This window comes from Taudactylus pleione, unplaced genomic scaffold, assembly GCF_031769625.1.
Source record: "Taudactylus pleione unplaced genomic scaffold, aTauple2 ptg000556l, whole genome shotgun sequence".
In the NCBI taxonomy this organism is placed as follows: domain Eukaryota; kingdom Metazoa; phylum Chordata; class Amphibia; order Anura; family Myobatrachidae; genus Taudactylus; species Taudactylus pleione.
In genome coordinates this window covers 5,301,300-5,327,521 of record NW_028284958.1, presented here as the reverse complement: position 1 = coordinate 5,327,521, position 26,222 = coordinate 5,301,300, and the positions used below count along the sequence as shown (strand labels likewise).

At 44.3% G+C, this 26,222-nt stretch overlaps 1 protein-coding gene across 1 annotated transcript in view; it reads left to right on the top strand.

Annotated features, from left to right (window-relative positions):
• Positions 1-26,222, top strand: part of AGBL1 (AGBL carboxypeptidase 1) — a 676,305-nt gene that overhangs the window by 176,438 nt on the left and 473,645 nt on the right. Inside the window, exons 11-13 of the mRNA XM_088452839.1 lie at positions 6,404-6,963; positions 22,357-22,440; positions 24,720-24,809. Coding sequence (XP_088308965.1) covers positions 6,404-6,963; positions 22,357-22,440; positions 24,720-24,809 — 734 coding nt within the window. The remainder of the gene's footprint in view (positions 1-6,403; positions 6,964-22,356; positions 22,441-24,719; positions 24,810-26,222) is intronic.

Sequence of the window (26,222 nt, the reverse complement as noted above, 5' to 3'; positions counted from 1 at the left end):
GAACAACATAAGCACTGTCTCTTTCAACCTGCCTATCTAGAGCTGGCCAGCTCCTTTTTTAGCGGATGGAGAAATACACCAGTAGGTAGGACCCTGAAAGCCCTCCATGGAGGCAGTGATACTGGCTAAGTGTGGGAAACACAAGGGATGTAACCAGAGGGTGGGAGATGCATAGCTACAGTATGTCACACCTCTGATATTTATTCCCTGTAATTCTCTTTTTTTAAAAGTGCCTGTTACCTAGGTTTACAAGATGGACTCTGTTTATCTTAGAATAACCTGGGCATAACTCCCGGCTTTTATCAATGCCCATGGGCTTTGTGTCCGTCTACTGATTGTTAACAATGACCTGGACCTAATGCCTGGAGTCACTTTATCTCAATGTAGCCTCAGGCCTCTAGGCCTGCCTACTTAGGGGCTTAAGTGAACTGGGCCTAGTGCCCAGCTCACTGACAACCCTGGATTCTAAATATCAATTTGGGCCCAGTGCCCACATCTATGCCCATGGGCCTCCTAGCTATGTTACTTTTAGTGACCTGGGCCTAGCACCCAGGTCACTCACACGTAGCTGGGGCACTATTGAACTACAGGGCCTAGTGCCCTCTACAGAGCCGAGCCTAGTGCCCGCCTAATTCCCCACATGCCTAGTGCTTGACTGTGCCCATGGGCTTAATGCCCAACTGCCCTGGTGGTCTAGGGGAGCTACAAGTATGTGGTGGTGGCCCAGGGCCACCTACCCATAGTATCATTGGAAGAGGCTGCAGTGGGGTGCTTCGTTAAGCTCTTTTGCATCCACTGCAGTCCTCTATGGTCCTAACCTAAAGCTTTGCCTCCAGCTGACTGCGCAATCCTCAAGGCTCAGCTGCCACCCTCCCATCTACAATGGCCGCGCCTGCAATCCACTTGCTTGACCCCACCATCTTCTGACCTCTTCCGCGACCGCTGGAGCTCTTCCAGGGAGGTCCGTCCTCTTTACTCGCCGACGATGACTGAGCTCTCCCGCCCAGCAGAATCAAACATAAGATGCTGCTGGTGGGCAGAGCTATGACGAGACAAGACCCGATTGGCTTGCCGCAAACGATTCCTATTGACTGCCTGTTTGCGAACCGTGATTGGCTTGCGGGTGGATCCAAGCCTGCCCAAATGCTGGACCGGCACTGGGACTCTCACTGCAACCATGCTTCCACCACTGGGAGGGACCGGGCGGCTCCAGCACAAGGCACACGCCGTGCCCTCACCTCCGGCGCTGAGATCAGACACCCGATCCCAGTCCGTCTCGCACAGCAAGGGGTCTAGGGTGTCATTCCACAGATACAAGGCCTGATTCAAAGTTGTACAGCATTGCACAGCCGCAGGGAAGTGGCTGTGCGCTACCGTACAACTCATATGCAAATGCCGCAGGAGACGTTTGGTGTAAATATATGCCTCCTTTCTGCATTGCAGATCTGAGTGTTGCATCCTAAGATGCAGCTTCTGATCTTCTGCAAGACTATTGGAAATCTGAGTAACCCACAGGCTACATAGATTGTCCCTTGCAGCTCCGTAGTCGAGGCCAGGAAGTCTGCGTCAGTAGATGCAGACCCTGGCCTCTGCACTTTTAAAATAGGGGCGATATGCCCCCTTTTTTCTGTAACGGAGGAGGCCTTGCTCACTCCCCACCCCCAATTGGCCGCAGCCTGACAATCATTTGGGGGAACTGCAAGTGATGTCGCAGAGGGAGACCTGCACATGCACAGTACAGATCTTGCGCATGCATAGGTCTTTTATAATTGGAATAATACACAATTCATAGGGTTTACGTACTACTCAGAAAACACCAGCAATGATGGTAGAAGATCTTGCTATTTCAGGAAAGAAAAGGTGTTTGTAGTCAGTGCCTGATTCAGACCCAGTCGCAAAGCTGCGTTCGCATGCAGCCATTGGCAGACAAAGTATGCAAATCCCGCAATCGCTAGCAAGACATTAGCATGCCCACTATGTCTTGCCGTGCGACCACGGTATGTATTTAGATGCCCACCAGCCTGACATAATACGTCCATTTTCCCTTAGTAACATACGTCATCTCCAGGAAGTGTATTAAACAATCAGTAACAACAGCTGACATCGGACCCATACGCAGCACTTGTGGCTGACCATACCCTACCGCATGCACTGTGAGTGCTGCTGTGTTTAATTCAGCCATGTGACATGTAAGCTGACGATATGTCTTACTTATGCATGGCGTTCAGACACACAGACACGCCTCCGTTCACACCACCACACCCCTGTTACCATCGACCACCTCCTGTCACCACCCAGAAACGGCACATCCCGTCACTCATGCTTGCGGAGCATCTGTGTACAGGTTGCGAACGCTTCCCAATCACATGGACTAGTTCATGCATGCGCACTGCATCTTGTACATATGCACAAATTGCAAACATCGGCAGGCTGCGTGCGAATGCAGCCTTGCGACCAGGTCTGAATCAGGCCTTCAGTGTCATTGTGTGCTATCAGACAAAAAATCACTGATAATAATGTTTAGACGTACTGTACAACCACAGCAGTAGGGATAACCAGTAATATTTTCAGTGACAATCATGCCTACTAATTAGCACCATCATTAGTAGTAGTGCTCACCAATATGACAGCGTCCAGCCCTTAGTAATAGTAATGGTCATTAAAATGTCATAAATATTTGTAGTGTCCATTAATATGCCACCAATGGCCAATAAGCAGCTTGTGATTACACAATGTTGTGCCAAGTGAGATAAACACCATGCAGCCAGCATTACTACACACTCGTCCCACTGCTCTGTTGAGTGGAGAAAGAAAACAAAAAATATATATATATTTTTTAGTGTTCATACCAGGGCCACAAGGCAGAACAGGTAGTTAGATAGACCAGTTGCCAATACTCACACTTAATAATCTATCTCTTTGCCTGTTGTACCATACTCTTCTGCCACCATCCATGGTAATTAAAGGGCCACAGTTCCCCAAACGCTCTAACACAATTGTGCAGGCTCGGTGACACAAACTACCACGCAGTTAGCTGGCCTCCCTCTGCTTGGAACAGATAATAAAAAAAGTATGACCTTAGTGATCTAATAGCTTCCTCAAAGACTGGGTTCTGCAGCGTATATGAAATAGATTAATAACACAACACATAGTCTGGCCGGGAGAAATGAGAGGAAATGGAGGACATACAGGGACAGGCTTCAACTTAGAAATTGATCCCCCAGTCTGAACCTATAGCAAAGGGTGCCATACCATTTATCTGCTGATCACCCCACCCCATGGATGATGTCACCCAAGTTTCTAAAGACTGGCTGGCAAGCTAAATCCGGGACCATCTTAGAACTGCCCATGTAATTTTTACCTTACTTACAAATAATTGTGCATAACTTCCCCTGTGTAAAGATTAATGCATGCACAATTACTGTACGTATTTTAATTAATAAAATTTGGGGAATAGTGTATACAGTAATTTCTATTATTTAAGCTCTGATATGAGTTCATACCTGACTGCAATGTGATGTGGGATTTGTTAGATACCTTATTTCTCAGAAACCCTAACCTGCGTATTGACTTCAGATATTTTTATATGATTTTGGAAGATCCTGGTGGTTATTGAAATATTAATTTTATGTCAAAAACAAATCACATATTGTTTGTTTTTCATCTGATTTGATATATTATGTGTAGTCACATCTGCTGCCTAGACTGCTAAAGGCTTGTCACCTCCTGTGCTTGGTGCCAGCTTTCCTAAGTAATCCATATGTGCTTCCAGGCAATAGGCCTGGTTTACGAATTCCTGCCACACCAACCTTATCTCCCAAGTGGAATTATAATTCTAATGACAAACCTTCTATTGGCTTACAAAAGGCTTTCCTATACCTGTCCTCTATGACTTTTAAAACTAGAGTATTTTTACCTATATGCAGCACTCTGCACATCTCAAGATGTGTTCACTTCTGCGTGGGAGCATATGCGCCTGGTACACTTCTAGCCAGGGCCGTAACAAGGGGTGTGCAGCTGCACAGAGTGAAGGGCTCTGTGAGTGGCACCGCTGCTCACCCACAGTCCCTTCATCTGGCTAGCAGGGTGCCTGTAATGGCACCCTGCTGCCAGAATCTATGCAGCAGTGCCACCTGGAGCATCCTTAGGATGCTTCAGGTATGCCTAGCACTGCCCTTACAACACCGGGCATCGCTGTGTATACCGGCAGCAGCAGCCCCGCCCCATCCGTGTGACACCATACAACCTGGTAACTGTAGTTACGGTGCTGCTACTAGCCATCCTCATCAGTGTGCATTGCAGATGCCCTATACTTGTTGCTAACAGGCATATATTTTCTTACTTGTAGGTCAGCATGGCCAACATTTCTGTGAATGTACCCACATTGAATTTTGCCTATGTGAGAATGCCCTGTCACACCCCAGCTCTGTTTCTTCAGGGGTTCTGTGCCCAAATTGTGAACAACTCTGCATAGCCACATATGCTCCTTGTCTAAGCATGCACAGTGCAGATTCATTATGCTAATGGACATACACTCAACCTCTGCATCATCCCCAGTGTGTATTTAACCTCATATAGAACTCTTTTTGGTGTTTTCAGTTGTGGCATAACCAAGTAAGTATCTGAGCATTTAACATTTCTCCAGGAGAGGGTGGAGGCCCATGTTAGCTAAAAAACACCTTTCTATAGAATTATGAAATTGAATTATCCATTGTAATCCATGAGCTGTGTTATAGCTCTCAGATCAGCAATTAAATCACGACACTGCTTGGCTCTACTGGAATTATTTTAGATTATTACATGTCATCAGTTGATAATTTATTATCATACCTCCTAACACTGGAGGGCTTGGCTGCTGCACACTAGGGGTATCGGTGCAGAACAATAGGGTGTGTTGCTGCACCTCAAGTGGGCATGAACATGCCCTCGGTGGGTGTTGTTAAAGCAAAATCCCATTTTTTTTGCCCCATGCTCTGAAGATGCTTGCCTTCACAGCATGCGGCAGTGCAACACCTCCAAACCCCCCTGTAAATTGTTCATCTGGATTCTAGAACCAAGGGACAGTAACAAAAATCAGGACTGTCTTGTCCAAACCAGGACATTGTAAAAATGCATACTTTATTTAAACTAATTGTAATGAAGTAAGCCAGCATACATTGTGTCCTTATTATGTGTCTTGTTTCAACTGGCTGATTGGGAACCCTAAGTTATGGCTTCCTGTAAGTTTATTATGGTCAAATGTCTTAATCTAAATTGTCATGGGCATACCTTACTAGATGCATGGGTTGCTGATATCCAACACTGGCAGAGGCCACATCCATCTCTTCAGCCCTCTCCTGTCTATCAAATGGAACCTGGGGACAAATTCCTTCCAGGTCACTCACCAGCTTTTCCCTGCATCTGCCTTACCCTCTTTTCTGACTGCCATTTTATACCCCCCTGTATAGCAGTGAAAACATTTTGCACGGATCTGTCCACTTGGATTCAGTTTTATTCTGCTGTTCTAGACTGCTAGCCTTGTTCTGTATCTCTTTCCTTCCTTATTCAGTCACTCATTAAAGAACCTGCATGGGTATGATGAATGCCGTAGCATCTTTAATGTAAAAGATGTTTTTCTTAGTAGATTATTCTTGTGGCATTGAATAATGTGCTTGTACAAATCATTTATTATTGCGATCTTTACCTTTCACAATACTTGTTCTGAAATATTCTTACTTTCTCTCAGACTAGTAGAGCAAACCTAAATTATGAGACTCCGCATGACACATCATCCTTACAGCCCTAATCAAAACTCCAAAATACATTGTTTATATCAGCATGTAATGTATACTGTAGGGCTAAAGTTTTTTTTTTTTGCTTAGAATTTTTTTTTTGTATGCTTCATAAATTAATATGATTGTGATAAATATTATATGTACTCATCTTTGCTGTTTTGATTGATGAAATGTGGGATGGATTCTTCTGTCAGCTGTTCATTGATGTATGTTTGTGTCTATCGATTTCTCTGTCTATTTGGTTCATTAATTATCCTATTTCTATTAAACTAACCATTTATCTACCAACCGCTTCATCTCTAGAATATATACTGGATTTCCTTTTCAGACTTGTTATGCTTTATATTTTTGCACAGTGTGTAGAGTTGTGTGTTTTTCCAACTTTATCAACAAAGTTTGTTTACTGAGCAAAAACAGTCCATGTTAGACTATCATGACGGAAGGCTGCAGACACGGGTTATATATATATATATATATATATATATATATATATGGTGTTTGTCTGTGTGTTATGGCATAGTATGTCTTAAAAATCTTTAATTTAAAGAAAAAAGTATGCTATATATGATATGCTTTTAGTAGGTCATTAAGCAAATTTCCTACAATTTCACTTTGTTGACTTCTTAAAGGACAAGGAATCTGAGATGGAAGAAGTACTGAATACAACAGAAACTATATCCAGCGCTTACACATATAACATTCCGTCCAGTGAAAGAATTACTGAAGATTGCTGTGGAACAGTGGACCGATCTGCAGACACGTTATTCCCTAATTCGGCACACAATAAAATAAACAGCAATTCCAGCAGAACTTCCTTCTCGGGTGAAGCATCTTTAAACAAACAAGATCAAATGATCAAAGAAAGTAACCAGCTCAAAGAGCTATCAAAGTCATGCTCCTCCAGTATGATCCACGGAGAACGCAGCTACGTTCCAAGTAGATGTGTCCAGTCTTTCAAGCTCAAGAAGAGGGACAGTGTTGATGAATCTGAAAGTCACAAGGTTGTGAACCAACTTTTAGAACAGCACAAAGGAAATATACCTTTTCATGATCCTCATATTTACATGGCTATCGCAGGAAAAACCAAATCTGTTCCAGATTATAGAGTTTTGGCATTTCCAGACTTTTGGGGTCACTGCTCACCCTCATTCTCCCAAAAGCTTTTGGAAAAGAAATTTGGATCACAGAGGTGATACCATTTTACCTCTATTTATTTATTGTTTCTTATTTTAGGCTGGTATTTCTCATAGGAACTAATATTCATCAAACTGTCTTAGCTGTATTTCAGATGTCTTTGTTTCTTTTCATTAACATTTAGGTAGAGAGGATTCCAGACACCATTTCTTAGTATTGCCTTTTAAACAGATGATAGTATTTGAATAGGTCATTCAAAAAAAATGCTCATTTCCTATTATATATATCCATTTGCTTGAGGAACGAGGAAGCCTTGTTTCAAAGGACTTGTTTTGGTAATTCTCAAAACATTTTTTTTTAATGTATACTAATGTTATTGAGATGCTGTTTTATTTTTATTTAAGATGTCCATATTTTAATTGGGTTAAGTTACCAATATAATACTTTTGCGGCGGAAACAAACTGGTTACATCTGTAATTTTTCGCACCAAGCGTCAGAGGCCATCTGAGGTGAATATCTGCATCAGGACGATTCAGATTAAGACATATATTAGCCAGAGCCAGTGTTCCTACCTGTAACTTCTGGGGTCTGCTACTCTGCTCTCTGTCGGTCTGTGCTGCCTGCTTGTGTGCATGTGTGGAATCACAATCCTGTATGTGCACACAAAGTGACAAGCAGCCCATTCTTCTAGGGACTGCATCAATTGTATCCCTTAGAAGCCATATACGGCTGCCATTATAGGAGGGGAGTGGCTTCCCATTTGAACGCTCTCTCTGCTAATTGCGATCAGGACTGGCAGCATACTTACCTACTCTTGTTTTTTCGGGTATTGCTGGAAGAGTGGGTACTCCTCCTAGTGAAGTGGGCAGAATGGGAAGAATAATACTGGGAACCTACAGTCTGTGAAGAGGGGATGGGGCCTGGTGAGGCTGTTCTATGCGTCATATCACCACACCCCCTACTCAAATATGTTCAAGTTCACTGAATTTTGCCATAAGAGTATGGGACATAATTATGTGAATAGCCCAGGCCTGTCCCCGTCACCACCCACCTGCATCTCCTCTCCGGACTCTTCCAGGAGAGGAAACTACAAAGTTGCCGAGTATGCTGGCAGTCCCAGGGGTAGAAAATACCTCCCCCTGGGACTGCCTGTCCATCTGTGATTAGGAGGCAGCACTTCCAATGATAAGTCACTGCCACTGCTAGTCAGTCCCTGCGGGTGGTGGATTTTACTGGGGGACTGCAGCCACTATGTAAAATCTGCCACTGGTCAGATCTACACTTGCAGTGTAACTGGACGGCAGATGGAACCTTACACAAGTGGATGTATAGGGACGCTGCGATCTGAATCAGGACCTCTATGTCTAAGTACAAAAATAATTACCAATTGTGCTACATTAATTCTGCTCTAAAGTACAGGTAGCTAAGTAATCAAGCAAAGAGCTTTTGCTTGATTGTTACTCTCAGGTAATGGAAATGTTTAAGGGACAGCAGTCAGCAGGAAGTCATGGTGCTCTCATCCATTTTTTACATTTATTAGCATATATAGAACGATCAGGGCCGGATTTGTCTCTAGGCAACCTAGGCGCTCGTCTAGGGCCTGTGGAAGGGCCCCTTTGCCCTAAAAAATCCGGCCGATCAAAGCACTCCAAGAGGAGCACTGCGCGAGTACCGCGTGATGTAATGACGTCACGCGGTCCCACCCAGACTCCCAGAGAGTGTGTGTGTGTCTGGCCTGCGCATTACAGAAGGCAACGTCACCTGGACTGCTTCCGCGGCCCGCCGACCAGTCCCAGCTGCTCCGGCTACCTCCAGCAGCGTCCTTCCCAACGGGATGTTTGGCCACACTGACAGGCCCTCCGCCCACCAGCAGCATCAATCAGTGGCAGCACCCCGCAAGGCGGCAGATCAGAGGGACTGCAAGGAGGATCTCAGGCCAGGAACTGCTAAGCACAGCAGCCAGGAAGGTAGGGAATTATCCAGTCGGCAATGAGCTGCAAGAAACTAAAAACTATGCATATATCACAGGAGGTGTCACTTGGGCAAGATACACATATTCATATCATATACACACTATATATATATATATATATATATATATATACATATATATATATATATATATATATATGTATATATAGTGTATATGATATGTGCATCTTGCCCTAGTGACACCTACTGTGATATATGCACACGGTTTTCACAATGTCACTAGATGATATATATATATACACACAGTACATGTGTGTGCGTGTGTGTATGTATATATATAATATATACTGTGTGTATATATATTAGGGGTGTGCACCGGACACTTTTCGTGTTTTGTGTTTTGGTTTTGGATCTGGATCTTTCTTCGTGTTTTGGATCTGGATTGGTTTTGCCAAAACCACCCTTCCGTGTTTTGGGTTCTGGGTTTTGTGTTTTGGATCTGGATTTTTTCTTAAAAAATAAAAAAAAAACGCTAAAATCACATAAATGGGCCTTTTTTTGTTCCTACGCTATTAATAACCCCAATAACATTAATTTCCACTCATTTCCACTCTATTCTGAACACCTCACACCTCACAATATTGTTTTTAGGCCAAAAGGTTGTACCGAGGAAGCTGGATGACTATGCTAAGCGACACAAGGGGGCGGCACAAACACGTGGCCCATCTAGGAGTGGCACTGCAGTGGCAGACAGGAAGCCAATCAGCGTTATGGTGCCCATTTGCATGTAGCACGAACCCGGGAGATCCGTGCTACATGCATCTGTGTGATTGGCACAGAGCAATGACAGGTCCGTGAGACCCGTCTGTGCTGCTGTGGTAAAAAAAAAAAAAAAAAACCTGTGTAAAAAAAGAAAAAAATGGCGTGCACCCCCCCAAAAAAGAGCAACCAGCCCCGGGCATTAGTAACCCAGTGCTGGGTGTGCTTAAATACAGGGGACAAACGACGTAGGGGTCCCCTGTACTTAAGCACAACCAGCACCGGGCTAGTCAGAACCAGCGCTGGTTGCCAAAATACGGGGGACAAACGACGTAGGGGTCCCCTGTATTCTGCGCAACCAGCTCTGGGCTCTGATCCGGTCCTGGTTCTGGAAATATAGGGGACAAAAAATGAGTAGGGTTCCCCTGTATGTTCCAGAACCAGCACTGGACTTTTTCTAGCGGGGGGCTGATGCCACAGCCAGGGGAGCCCTTTCACCGGGCCCCCCAGCCGCAGCATCAACCCTGACCGCTAGTCAGCCCAGGCCGGGGATCCCTGGAGAGCTGGGGACCCCCCCAATAAAGGGGTCACCCTCTCCAGGGCACCCCAGGCCCAGGCTGATAGCCCGGGGCTATCCCCGCCACCCCTGGTGGCGGTGGGTGGCGGGTTGATTGTGTGGTGTGGTGTAAATAAAGAATATCAAACATTGTCTTTACAAGTAGAACTGCAAGTCCCAGCTAGCCTGCCCCGCATGCTGGTACTTGGAGAACCACAAGTACCAGCATGCAGGGCATTAAGGGCCCACTAGTACCTGTAGTTCACCTGTAAAAAAAATGTTTAAAAAAACACAGGACACACACACCGTGACAGTATAAGTTTATTAAACATACATACACACACACACATGTACACATACTCACCTATGTAACCTGTAGCATCGGTCCACTTGTCCGGTAAAGTATCCCTAGGGGACCTGTGAAAAAAAACATACTCACCATCTCCTATGCGAGGTTCTGTCCTCTTCGTTCCAAAGTAGGCATCCCCGGACTTGGCAAAAAAAAAAAACGAAAACGCGATCCACGAACTTAGTACCGTTCTATAGAACGGTACTTCCCGAATGAGAGCTTAGCGGCGGGGTATCACCATGGAAACCCCGCTGCTAAGCGTTCATTGGCTGAGAGAGGCCATCTCCCGTCTCTCAGCCAATGAACGGCTCCCTCCATTGTAGTCAATGCTGGGAGCCGCAAGGTTATTAAAGTTTACCCTGCGGTTCCCACCATTGACTACAATGGAGGGAGCCGTTCATTGGCTGAGAGACGGGAGATGACCTCTCTCAGCCAATGAACGCTTAGCAGCGGGGTTTCCATGGTGATACCCCGCCGCTAAGCTCTCATTTGGGAAGTACCGTTCTATAGAACGGTACTAAGTTCGTGGATCGCGTTTTCGTTTTTTTTTTTTTGCCAAGTCCGGGGATGCCTACTTTGGAACGAAGAGGACAGAACCTCGCATAGGAGATGGTGAGTATGTTTTTTTTCACAGGTCCCCTATGGATACTTTACCGGACAAGTGGACCGATGCTACAGGGTTACATAGGTGAGTATGTGTACATGTGTGTGTGTGTGTGTGTGTGTGTATGTATGTTTAATAAACTTATACTGTCACGGTGTGTGTGTCCTGTGTTTTTTTTAAACATTTTTTTACAGGTGAACTACAGGTACTAGTGGGCCCTTAATGCCCTGCATGCTGGTACTTGTGGTTCTCCAAGTACCAGCATGCGGGGCAGGCTTGCTGGGACTTGCAGTTCTACTTGTAAAGACAATGTTTGATATTCTTTATTTACACCACACCACACAATCAACCCGCCACCCACCGCCACCAGGGGTGGCGGGGATAGCCCCGGGCTATCAGCCTGGGCCTGGGGTGCCCTGGAGAGGGTGACCCCTTTATTGGGGGGGTCCCCAGCTCTCCAGGGATCCCCGGCCTGGGCTGACTAGCGGTCAGGGCTGATGCTGCGGCTGGGGGGCCCGGTGAAAGGGCTCCCCTGGCTGTGGCATCAGCCCCCCGCTAGAAAAAGTCCAGTGCTGGTTCTGGAACATACAGGGGAACCCTACTCATTTTTTTCCCCTGTATTTCCAGAACCAGGACCGGATCAGAGCCCAGAGCTGGTTGCGCAGAATACGGGGGACCCCTACGTCGTTTGTCCCCCGTATTTTGGCAACCAGCTCTGGTTCTGACTAGCCCGGTGCTGGTTGTGTTTAAGTACAGGGGACCCCTATGTCGTTTGTCCCCTGTATTTAAGCACACCCAGCACTGGGTCACTAATGCCCGGGGCTGGTTGCTCTTTTTTTGGGGGGGGGGCACGCCATTTTTTTCTCTTTTTACACAGGTTTTTTTTTTTTTATTTACCACAGCAGCACAGACGGGTCTCACGGACCCGTTAGTGCTCTGTGTCAATGACACAGATGCAAGTAGCACGGATCTCCTGGTCCGTGCGTGCATCTGTGTCATTGAAATACACAGCAGCACAGACGGGTCTCACTGACCCATCTGTGCTCTGTGTCACTGTCAATCACACAGATGCATGTAGCACGGATCTCACGAGTCCGTGCTACATGCAAATGAGCACCATAATGCTGATTGGCTGAGAGCCGTGACAGACGGCTCTGTCAGCCAATCAGCACTTTGCCCATTAAAGGCAAAGGCATTTTTTTTTAAATGGCCGCTCGAGGCAAAACCTCGAGATCCGACAGCAGATCTCGAGGTTTTGCCTCGGGAGAGGGATCCGGGGCAGACAGGGAGATCCGAGCTTGGGCTCGGATCGCCCCGGATCCCCGAAGTTCGGGTGGGTTCGGTTCTCAGGGAACCGAACCCGCTCATCCCTAATATATATATATATATATATATATATATATACTGTGTGTATGTGTGTATATATATATATATATATATATAATACAATATATATATACTATATATATATATATATATATATACTGTATATATATATATATGTATATAAACATACATACATAAAACCAGTGTGGAACTAGAGAGTGGTGGGCCCAGGTGAAAGAATATGTTTGGGCCCCCCCCATGTGTGTATCCTGATGAAAGGGATGTAACCCCGACACGTTGACAATATCAATGTTTCGGGGTTACATCCCATCACCTTTCTCCGTTCCCAGGCACCATTACCTTCCTCTGCATCCAGCCCCATCACCTTCCTATGCCCATAGCCTCCCTCATCTTCCTCTGCCCCTTCACCTTCCTCTGCTTCCAGCCCCTGTCACCTTCTGCGTCCAGTCCCCATCACCATCCTATGCCCCCAGCCCTCTTCATCTTCCTCCATCACCAGGAACCATCACCTTCCTCTGCCCCTAGCCTCCCTCATCTTTATCTGCCCGTTCACCTTCCTCTGCTTCCAACCCCTGTCACCTTCTGTGTCCAGCACCCATCACCTTCCTATGCCCCCAGCCCTCTTCATCTTCCTCCATCACCAGGAACCATCACCTTCCTCTGCCCCTAACCTCCCTCATCTTTATCTGCCCCTTCACCTTCCTCTGCTTCCAGCCCCTGTCACCTTCTGCGTCCAGCACCCATCACCTTCCTATGCCCCCAGCCCTCTTCATCTTCCTCCATCACCACGAACCATCACCTTCCTCTGCTTCCAGCTCCTGTCACCTTCTGCCCCCTTCACCTTCCTCTGCTTCCAGCCCCTGTCACCTTCTGCCCCATCACTTTCCTCTACCCCTAGCCTCCCCCTCTGCCCCTTTCACCTTCCTCTGCTTACTGCCCCTGTCACTTTCTGCCCCAACCCCCATCACCTTCCTCTGGCCCAGCCTCCTTCAGTTTCTTCTGCCCCCTTCACCTTCCTCTACATCCAGCCCCTGTTACCACTTCACACCCCACCCGCTTCTCCCTCCCTGCCTTGTTTTTTCACCACTTCACACTGCCGGGGCCCACCTGCTCCTACCGCCACTCCCTCCAGTCATGTATAGTATATGTAATAAATCACAATTCAGGATGCCTCAAAGAAATCTCCGGCAAAGTGCTAATTAGCGCTGCAGATCGCAGTCCCCATTATTATCAATGGGGACTATGATCTGACACCCTATGTACTAAACTCCCAAAATTTAAGCTTTTCAGAGTTTAGTCCTAGTAGTTTACACCATCAGATGGAGGCTCTAGGGGCAGGAGATCTTTAGATCTCTTCCCCGCAGTCCCCAGCCGGCTTTGGAATCTGACGCTGTGTGTATACCCAGTGCCAGCTTCTCCGGGAGAAGTCTTTCACTTTTGTGAAAGACTTCTGCAATTTGCCGCGGATACAACTTGCAGGGACAGCAGTTACCGCAACTACTGTCCCTGCATGTTCCCCTTTGTACATAGTGGAAATATTCTCATTAAAAAGATTTAAGAAGTTGAATATAAGGAGGAAAAACCCCAAAACATTTGTAAGGGGCATGAATCAGGAACTCGCATATAGTGATATGGTTTGTTTGAGGGAGGGGGGCCCCAAACTGGTTTCTTGCCTAGGGCCCCACGAGGTCTAAATCCGGCTCTGAAGACGATACTACTAATCCACTTATAAAAATAAAACAATAAAAGTTAGTACAGAGTGTGCAGATTTACCCTTCCAATCCTGTCCTGACCATTGATTACGGGGGGGGGGGGTTAGGATAAAATATTTTTAAAAGCCCATTCTTACCTGTAAATGAAGAAAATAAACAAAAACACCACAAAGTGTCACTGTGCAGAAGGTGCTGGATCTTTCTCAATGATTTGTGATTAGTTGCTGCAATAAAGGGAAGGGAGGTTTACATTTGCACCACCTACTGTAGATACCAGGGTTGGGATGGAAGATTTAAAGTGATGTAAAGTATTAATTAATAGTAAATTAGGGGTCTATTTATTTGGCATATGACCCCCTGATGCTGAAGTGTCCACCTCGCTGTAGGGGATACTTATCACCGGAGCAATTCAGCATTGTTCCGGTGCAGGGACAGCTGATCCAATAAGCAGCTGTCCCTACGATCAGAAACACTTCTACTTCTGTAGCAGCTTTACTTAGCTGTGCCATCTACAGCTTGTGTGCGTGTGACCTGAGGACACACATGGGCGAAGCCGCTGGGGAGGCAGCGGAGGTATCCACATGAATCCCTCTTCATATCCCCGGCAACAAGCGTCATTACGTTTTCAGAGCTTGCTGAATATCAGGAGGGCCTATCGGACCCCTGATGATGAATGGTCTGTTACCTTAAATATGCATAAACAAGCTTAGTGATGATGATTGGACCCTTGAGATGAGCAAAAATTTTAAAACTGTTCAGCAAAGTTTTCTCCTCATTCTGCATTTGGGTGCAGAATTCTCCATGCAATTTGGGGCAGATTTAGCATTGCAAGTGCGATGCTGAATGCAGATTCCAGATTATTGGGAATCTGAGCATGCACAGGACCCATTCTGTGAATGTGCAGAACAGGTGCTGCGTGATTGAACGCAGCCCCTGCATTTAAGGGGCGGTGCAGGGGCTGGGACAGCCAGCATTCCCATTTTCCGAGAGTGGCAAGGCCGGTTGCTGCGTCCACGAACACAGTTTCCTGGCCTCGCAAGCCTGTCAGCCTGCGTAAGGTGAGGCTTACTCAGCTGGTCGGCGGCCCGGTGCCATCCACCATCGTGACCGATGGTCATGATTGTGATCCCAGTCTGCGACCTTGATCACACACCTCCTGCTGTATTTGCATATTAGCAAGGACGGAGTTGCAAAACTGCTTGCGTGCAATGTGCAATTCCGTCCTAAGCTGAAACACCCCCTTTGTCCTTAAATGTCTTGTGCAGAATTTCCTATAGGTTTTGTTTCAATGTGGAAATTTTAAATAAAGTGCAGAATTGTTAAGCAAAAACAAAACTTGGACATTGCATGTCCGGAACATCACATTGCATCTGTAAAACTGCCTGTCCTGCTGCAAACTCTGATTTATGCTAAATTCCACTGCAATTTTGTTCATCTTTCAACCAATTTGTTTTTCTTTAGATTGGAAGTATTAAACGACTTTTCCACTTTCAGATTTTCATTTATTGGCTTTTACATGTCCTCTAGCAGCATTCACTAATACATTACTTTTTATTATAAGCCTTCATTCTGTTCCTTTTAGTCATGCTTTATAATACCAAGCAATTGGGTTATTTAATTTTTTTTATTTGCTCTTGAGATATGACACAATTATACAATTGTACAATGGTACAATTGTATCTAATTCAGAAACCACAGCTGTCATATCCCACAGCAATGAAAATACATAACCATGCTTGATGATAAAAAGACATCACTGAAAAGTATGTGAGTAACAAAGCAAGATGAAGTAAACTAGTTGTTAAAAGATGCAAGAGGACAATATAAATTCAATCATCTGAAAGTGAACAAATCCTTTAAGATTAAGATAAAATTTTACTGAACACAACAAATTGCTACTATTGCTGTCTCTCCGGCCAGCCCCCTTCTTTCTCCCCAGCCAGCCCCCTTCCATCTCTCCAACTAGCCTCTTTCTGTCTCTCAACTAGCCTCCTTCTGTCTCCCCAGCCAGCATCCTTCTGTCTCCCCAGCCAGCACCCTTCTGTCTCCCCAGCCAGCTCCTTCTGCCTCCCCAGACAGCTCCCTTCTGTCTCCCCAGCCAGCACAACTTCTGTCTCTCCAGCCAGCACAACTTCAGTCTCTTCAAACAGCCTCCTTCTGTCTCTTCAGCCATTCCCCTTCTGTCTCTCCAGCTAGCCTCCACAGATAGCCCCCTGTAGCCCAGAAACACTTACCTCGTCTTCTCTTGGTGGCTGCTCAATAAAAATCTTTATTGTACCATATAGCCGCCATCAAGCGACAGTGGCTGCCTGAACCCCAAAGATAGATCCCGCTATATACACTGCCTTTATCTGTGCCCCTCTGACAGCTGGTGCCCAGAGACAAATGCTTCCATTGCCTCTGAGAGTTCTGCCACTGATAAAAGGTGCCTAAGAACTTTTCTGATATCACAATTTGTCTAATTGTAGTGAGAAGTGCTTGGCTGCTTTCTCCCACCCACAAAAACTGTATGGGATTGGTATGAGTGGTGTCTGCAACTTACCGCTCATTGTGGAGGTCCAAACCTTGCCAGGTGATCCTGGCATCCATCAGCATCGCCGAACGGTAATGTTCCAGCTGGTAGTTGGCATCCAAGACATTACCAACAATGCAGTGCTTCAGCTACATCTCCTGGTCCGGCTCTATGCTTCCAACGCTCTCCGTCTCTACCCTCCTACTCTCAACTCCCTCCCCCCGCTCTCTGCCCTCCTCCCTCCTGCTCTTTGCCCCTCCCTCTCACATATTCTCTTTATTCGTTGGCATCTGGGGATGAGAAATAAAAATGCTGCCTGTTAATAACACTACAGCTCTCTGGACCTCATTCAGAGCCACTCGCAAAAAGCGAGCGCTCGCTCTGAATGAGAGCGGGCACCTTTTTTTTTTTGGTCGGCCACGCCACGCGTGTGCAAGCCCCGGAGTGAGTGAGAAATTCACTTGCTATGGGGCTCGCTACAAACGGGGCGGCTGTCGATGTTGATCGACAGCTCACCCCGTTTTGTAGGTGGGGAGGGGGGGTGGCTGGACAAACGGAGGCGTTCCTGAAGGAACGCCTGCCATGTGTGAGCGGCCCTTCTGACATCACTCGTCAGTAGTCAGTAGTACCACAAGGGTCTCGTCACCCACAGCTTTTGCGAGCGGCCATGTGATGGTCGCGATGGTCGCGACCATCGGCTTGCGATGAGACCCTTGTGGTAGTGTCTCATCTGCCGCAAGCCCCAGTGAACTTCCTGTTCTAATAAAGAAGGAAGCTCACTACTGACATCACGAGTGAGGTCAGTAGGGCCGCCCACAAACGGCAGGCGTTCCTTCAGGAACGCCTCCGTTTGTCTAGCCACCCCCCCTCCCCGCCTACAAAATGGGGCGAGCTGACGATCAACATCAACAGCCGCCCCATTTGTAGCAAGCCCTGGAGCGAGTGAATTTCTCACTCCGGGGCTTGCGCACGCGTGGCGCATGCGCAGCACCCCACCATCGTCCCGCTTGCAAGCGCATAGCACTTGCGAGCGGGTCTGAATGAGGGCCTCTGTATGGCAAGGTGGTGTTAAATGCCAGCAGCAATTAGCTAAATAGAGCTGCGAACGGCTATGAGAAGGGCCGCTATGTATTTTCTTGTTAAAAAATACTGTAAATTTGAGCATTTTGGGAGTATTTATCAAAGCTCGGAGAGAGATAAAATTGTGAGAGATAAAGTACTAACCAATCAGCTTTCAATTTACATTTTGCAGGCTGTGTTTAAAAAATGATAGTTAGGAGATGATTTTTACAGTCTTATCTCTCTCCCGGCTTTGATAAATACCCCCCTTTGAGATAAAAATAAATAATACCTTCTCAGGATGGCATTACAGGTACTTACATGCTCATCAACAATCACACCTTTCTGTAGTTCTGTACTGCATATGTGCAACCACTTTGACCCGTTGATGCGCACAACATACTGAGGAAGAATGAAAGTTGGGATTTGTGGTCAGTGGTAAAACTGTGTCACCAAAGAGGTGTTTTTTTGCACTACCTCTCCCAGTACAACATTATTCCTGGCTGCGGTAAGCGACAATGCAGAATGTTAAATACCAGTGCACAGGAGGTCAGTGATACATAGACAACATAAAATAAGATATAAAATAATTAACACTACTGCACGCGGATCAATTGGTTCCCATGTGATATTGCACTTCCGCAGCTCTTTGTTAACAGTAATGCAGTTAGCCCATCTTATATTTTAAACAACTCAAGTCACAATGAGGTTTACTAAGCAGTGTTAGGAGACAGAGTGAAAAGTGATAAGGTGCCATCCAATCAGCTCCTAGCTGCCATTTCACAGGATGTGTTTGAAAAATGACAGTTGGGAGCTGATTGACTGGCACCTTATCACTTTTCACTCTGTCTCCTAACACTGCTTAGTAAATAGACCCCAATTTGTGTATTGAAACTTATTTGTAGAATTTGTCTTTATCTATCATGTCAACCTTCCTGTAACATCTGTACTTGCAGCGTAATTTCAGAGTCTGCAGTGCTCTCTGCTTTACACTTTAATTCATCATATTTGGTTTAGCAGAGGCCGTAATGAAAAGTGCATTATGTTGTCACAAAGCGGGCTGCCTAAGCTGTTAAACCTGCTTGAAAAGAACATAAATCCAAGATCGTTATCTTAAAAAAGAACCAATATGTTTTCCAACGTAAATGTTTATAAAATTTATATTAACTGTATTTTCCTAAAGATCTGTCTTAATATCACGTCAGTGCACCTCTGCCAACTTAAAAATGTAAAACCAAACGGGTGGACATTATCAGTGATGGACAAAAATACACCCATTTTTTTACTCTTTTTTTTTTTTTTTTGTTCAAATTCTTTATTTTATCCTGCTATATATAGCATAATACTCATATGCATATGTAAATCCATGAATTCTCACTTTGCCAGTAATGGTAATTACTGCTATCATAATTGTAGCATGGCACATTCTGATTTATGCCACACACATTCTGCTTTCCAGTGGAATCTCATAACACAGCAGCACTGAGTTGCCAGTACTGTATATTAACATTTGAATGGAATTTATAGTATGAAGTTATACAATTATCACTGAGTTGCATAAAGAGGGCCTCTGTGGTAATTACTGAACATCATTAATTACTATCTATTATTATTATTATTATTTCTTACCCTATGTAGACTGATGTTCTAGGTATTTTAGGTAATAGATATGTTTGTTTTTTATATGTCTACCTATTTCCTGTGCTACTTTATATATATATATATATATATATATATATATATATATTTTTTTTTTTTGTTTACTACTTTACCTTGATTTTTATAATCACTTCTGTAATGTTTAAGATAAGTAATGTTTAAACTCTACGTTATGTTTTTGATATCCCTTACCTCTCATCAAAGCAGACCTGCCGTATAATGGTGGGTACCGATCGATCCTATGGCTGTGGCTTTGTGGTTAGTGTCATTACCACCGGACTGCTCATTTATCCAAGCAGCATGTGAACCTGCTTGTACACACTGTGAGTCAGTCAGGAGATCAGGAAAAGTGTCAGAATCTTGACACCACACTCAAAGTGGGTCAAGCGATAAGTAGCAATAGCTATAAATGTACTGGGGACATAGCAGATCAAGGCCAAAGCACAGGTATGAGGCAGAGGTGGGTGAGTGTGGAGGAAGGCGGTGTAAAAAATATAAAAACAAATGAAAATGAACTAATGACAATAATTACAATCTTTTTATGTATCATTTTGTCTCTTTGACAATATATACTGTATATGTATGTATGTCTCATTGTGTCAGTGTTTGTTTCTTGAGCGTGGTATTTTGATTTGAGCTTGTTTTCTGCTTTCTTAAGTATAATGTGTGTATTGTAGGGAATAAAGGACCTGATTAAGACCCGCTCGCTAGGATGCGTTCGCTGGTATCTGGCCGATTGTCGCTTTCTGCACATGCATATGCATCTCAGTTCGCGTGCGTGAACCAGTGTGAGAGATCGGGAAGCGTTCGCTCACTGCGCATAGACTGCCCAGCAGAGTGAGTGACAGGAGAAGCCATTTGTGGGTGGTGACAGGGGCTGACTGCTTGAAATGGGGGAGTGGACATGCGAACACAGGTGTGCCTGAGCGTCTCAACGCCGGTCCAGAGCCATGTATAATTAAGAGGCAGAATCATTGTACATGTCACCAGGTTGTATTTCATACTGAAGTGATCGCAGTGCTTGCGGTAGGGTATAGTCAACGTCAATTGCTGCGTTCGCTTCCGATGGTACCCGATGTACTGATGCTTGCATACACTTCCTAGAGATGAAGTACGCTAGTGGGCGTCTTTAGACAGGCTGGTGGGCATCTGCATATACAAAGCGATCGCATGCCAAGACATAGTGGGCGTGCTTATGCCTTGCCGCGCGATCGCCTGCCGTGCCATCACTTAGCCAAATTTGCATACGCTGGGTGCGAGCGAACGCATCTAGCTAGTGGGTCTGAATGAGCTCCAAAGTACCCTGCAATTTATTTAAAGATACTTGGCCTAAGGACTTGTATGGCAATTGGCTTCCTCTGTGACTGCTAATAGGCTTATACATTCCTGTAAGGGGAGCATTATTCCATATAGTATTATTTTTATTTTATATGAAATGAACACTATTGAGAGTTATATGTTTAGTTTTCTTATGTATTTATGGCCCAGAGAGCAGAAGTGCTGTTAATCCAGATCTTCCTTTTCACATTTGGATGAATAAAAAGAATATCTAAACTGCGCAACTAAAAATAGCAGCTTTACATCATCTACTGATCTGCAGGCATCTTATAATGAACCCAGACCAGCACCAGGAGCATGCGTCAGGTTTACCCAGACACAGTTATACACACAACCTGGTCATTAGAGCAAGAAAAAAATTGGAACATTTATATAATCGTCCCTCTTGTGTATTAATAAAATTATCAAAACATGTACTCATATGCACATAAATCATATAATGTAGCCATGATCAATGAAGAAAGCGTTGGCATGGGAGAGCGCACCGCACACTGCCTCCTGTTCCCGGGCTCCAATGACAAAGGTGGCGTACTGATGTTAGTGCAAACCCTGGACCAAATGCACTAATGTTCATGTGCAGCTACTTTGTGCTTTCTCTATACATAAATATCTATAACACACTGCTTATCCCTGCTACATATACCATTAACTCTGCACATACCAGTTCCTTGTGTGTACTGCTTTGTTCTTGTTGGTTAATAAACCATCCATCTGGTTAAGATTTCTTTGTGCGGATGAACCTCTGCCAATCGAAAGAACTTTTTACTTTTATCTTCAGATCTCATTCTGCAAACAGCCAATCAGAAGCATCTAGCTATTGCTGGCAAGCGTCATAATCATCATGTGTATTAGCACCGGCCAGCAGGCAACCATCAGCGCTACAACTAATGAAAGGCAAATATCTCCCTCCCTGCTGGTCTTTCTCAGTTTAAAATTATGCACACATACCCTTAATGTACTTGGACTGCGTTTGCACAACCCTTCCCTACCCCGCTCCATCTCTTCATTTGTTAGCAATTCTAAGTATAAGATATGCATACAGACCTAGATGTATACTTTGTTTTCACTGGACATGTGCAATACAAATTGGCATTTGTTACACTAAGTAAATGGGTATATACCAACTCAGCTTCAGCACCCATCACCGCAATAAACTGGTTGGGAAGCAGGTCACTTTTTTATTCTTCCTTGGAGATCAGAGTCATTTATAGATATGAAGACAACTCCCAGAATCTCATTGGTGGTTAATAGCCCTATAAAGGGTAAAGAAGGCAACTCAAAAATGCTACATATATTAATATATTCATTCCTGATTCATTTAGACAAATGTAAGGCGGTGGCACAAATATTAGTATTAGTGATTCTTTATATTTTAGAAATGTTATGCCTATTAAACAGACATATTTTTATCTTATAATCTTCTCATGTAATTAATAATAACTAACATCTTATAAGTAAAGACATTTTATAATAGTGACTTGTCTGGTAAATGTCCCATTATCCCAGTGGCACATGTGTGTAATATTTTGGCTGCTGGAATTGCAAAATACACTGTAAATCACATACTGTAAGAGACATCAATTGTATCTGGAATACCAATTCTTTATATTGCATTTCTAGGGACAAAATCTTTCAAGATATCCAACGGTATTTGAAGCCCAGTGATCTTCTTAACCAAGTTGTGTTTGACCTGGACAACCCGAGGTAATACCAAGTACTAACTAGGTTCTAAATAATGTGTTTGACTTTGGCTAAATATAATGTATATTTGTGTTTACATAGTGCTCTGTGGACATAAGTAACATTAATGGATCAAAGCTAAGGAGAATATTTGGATTTGTGACTTATCTCTTGGTGGAGGGTTAACTAGAAAACTAAAATGTCCAAGTATAAATAGTCCCAAAAGCTGCCAATATAGAGGGTACTTGGTTGTGCGTTACTCTCTTTAAAGTTACCTGTGTGGTAGGAAGATGAATGTGATGGGACTGTGCCAGTTATATAGATAATTATATACATAAGTGATATTAGTACCTGTCCTATACACGAATAATGTATTAGAGGAGTGTATGCAAATAATAACTTTTATAGTGGCATATTTTTTAATATATACTGTATGTCTCTGATAATAAGGATTCCTTTTCACCGCAACTCGCGGCAATAAGGAATTCTTTTTCGCTTGAATATATTATTACTGTGTCACCGGGACCTAGAAGAGCTTCAACCAGCTGTGCATGAGCCAACGCCCGATAACGCATGTAAGAGTGGGTGGGGAGGCTCCCAATAAATTCTGCAATTGTAGCCCATAGACTACAACGGGCTAGCAACAGCGTTAGTTGCCGGTGCCAAGGCCCTGAATGCAATGTAAACCCAACAGCCTATGAGCCCCCCGTAGAAACCATGCTTCTGCTGTCGGAAATGCAGATATCAGAGATGATAAAAAAATTAATAGAAACAATTTGATGGTAAAGTGCAATGTAGCCAAAACTACAAAAATAAATCGTGCATACTATAATTTGGATGACTGTATGGGATTCTACTAATCCACAACACAGATAGTGACATTGGGTGAGTAGTGGGCTAGATACTGTATGTGGAAAGACCATATAGACCTAAAACAGCATATATGAAGTCACGGCATGTCTTATTTCTTGTTGTCCTGGAGAACACCAGTAGTGAGGGGGTAAAGGGTGAAGGTTTGGGGCTGTGCAGAAATATAGTCTGGAAGAACAAAAGTACAAAGCTGGTCCTGCTAGTTGGAGATATGTAGGCAATGCAGGCAGCTCTGGTGATAGGCATTTCTGAGTTGGGATCTCCCCCCTGTAGTAATACTAGTGGACAATTACTTGTTGCAGACTGCAAGTTTTTTATATAAATGTATTGTTCAAGGCTGTCCGATATATTCATATGAGATACGCATTAGTTTTATCCAGCCAGCTTCAGAGATGTACACTAATGCAATCGTAGCTGCAATCTCATACGTAGCAAATATATGCAAATGTCGCAGATGCCGGCATATGTATTGAGACGTCCATCGGGGCCATCGCAAATCCAAGCAAGTGCATTACAAATACGCAGCCACCGTCCCAGATCATTTGATAATTGACCATCTCAGGAGCACTATTGTCGTTCGGAATGGCCGCCTGAACTTAGATGTCAGAACCACTATATCTGTGTACGGGATCGCAGACTCAGGCTATGACACGCCCTGAAATGACTGGCACCCACAAATGACCCCTAACCGTCAATCACTTTGCAAACGATTAGTCCCTGCAACCAACTACGGTAATGTACCTTGACGCATGTGAGTCAGGCGCATACGCATATGGCCGATAATCGCTCAACTGCGTGAACATTGGGATAGTGTACATATCGGAATCAGTTCCTGCGTGAGTAAAAGGGTGTTCAAGGATAAAATTTCCATATTTTTGATTTTTTTATATAGATGGTTGGGTGAGTATTGTATACTATTTAGATACACTAGTTGTATCCAGAGGATAAGATGTTTAGGGAGTTGTATCAAACCTCCTAAAGAGGACAAGTGTAAAAGTTCCCCATAGCTTTTAGCTATCAATTATCAAGTACAAGATGATAGCTGAAGGCTGACTGGTTGCTATGGCAGAAGATTAGATACATCTTGCCCTACTTGTGAAGTTATCGGAGAAAAGATAGAAGGGACAGTAACTTAATGGAAATAGATGAATAATAAGTTTGTGGAAGAAATCTGAGAGGTTGAAGAGTTAGGATGAGACACAGAGTGAGATACAGGGCAGAATAGGGTTGGAGATGGTAAGAATTGAAGGACTTACCGTATATATGCAGTGGTAAAGCCGAGAGCTTGCTCAAGTTGGAGGAATGCTGTTTGTTCTTTGGTTATCATTGAAGTAATGGAGATTATTATATTATTAGAAGGCCTAACTAAAATGAGTACTCTGCGATCTGTGAATGGATTGATTATCTACATTAGTGTTCTGTTAATTTTTCAGTGTTGCAGAAGGTTCTGAACAGATGAACTGTCTGAAGTTCTTTTCCAAGTTTGAATCTGGAAATCTCAGAAAAGTCATACAAGTGCGTGAGTAAGTAAATAAACTAAAGATAGAAATGATAATGCCATATATCGGTAAGCCTGCTCAAAGCTAACTTTTAACTTCTTCATGACTGGAGGCAGTTTTCACCTTAGTTATGGTAAATTTTTTGTTTTTTTTGTGCCTCTTTTCCTTTATCTGGCTTTATTAGTCTAATAAAATTTTAAGAGATTTCATCTGGTAGCATATTCATTGAAATATCTTTTTGTGTTATCTAAATAAGATATCACAAAACATATACATGTTTCTGAAGTTCCTCTTATAGTAACTTTGTGCAAGTAACACAACCAAAAGATTGACAATATATTATTGTCTCCTTCGTCTGAGTATACCTGTTTTTGTGTGTTTGATGTAGTTATAGTTACTATTTTCCTTCACTAGGGAAAATCTTGAGAAGTTATCGGAAACACCAATACTTTAAGGGCCTAATTCAGAGGTGGACACAGTAAAGTAGCAGCTGCAACTTATATGGCAGATTTTACTGTGTCAATATGGCAATGCAGTGGCCGATGGGCACCCTATTGAGACGCCCACAATCCGCAGTGTGAATCTGCCGATGTGCGCACAAAGACGCATCTATCAGCCACACCATCCGACATTGCACCTGCCACCGTTATCAGTGGAACTGCATCTTTTGACACACCTGCTGCCAAAGGCCACCATCTGGTCAATGCCCGGGAATGCCCAGCGGAAGTGCATGGTAACCATTAGAACTTATGCAAGGAAGTAAAATATCAGGCGCTTGCATTCCTGGGCGGTGACTGGACCCAGAGGCGTCACCAGGTCTGGTGATACCCGGTGCATACTCTGGATATCCCCCACGTGCCAGAGGCATGCCTGGATGAAATAGGGTGTGACCTAAATAAAGGTGTGTGGTCTCCTGGGGGATCCCAATTACATCACTCCGGGGTCAGCCCAGCATCACCGGAGATGATCGGCTTCCCCCGTAAACTGGACAGTCTGCACTGTCGGCTCCTCTTCTATGACAGGAACCGGGTGCGGCAGGAGAATGTCACACTGTAGCACTCGGCTACTGTCACTTCAGGGGAGCCGGCATTTGGTATCACCCCTTGCGAGGTTGACACCTGGGTGCGGCCTGCACCCCCTCATGACACCACTGACAGGACCCATAAACATTCTGCACCTGCCATAGGCCCTAAGTCTGAATCAGGGCCTAAGTCCCCCATATACTGTATGTAGCACCAATAGACACAATGCAAGCAAAGCACTACAGCTATAACCTGTGTAGTGTATGGTCCCTTCTCAGGTCCTATATTTTCTATAGCACTATCATTTGGCACAGTGCAATATAAAGAATTTTATTCAGGTACATCAGCTATTAGAGTAACTTGTAGCCTGCATCTATGTTGAATATATTACAGGTTTCTCCACAATGATGCAATA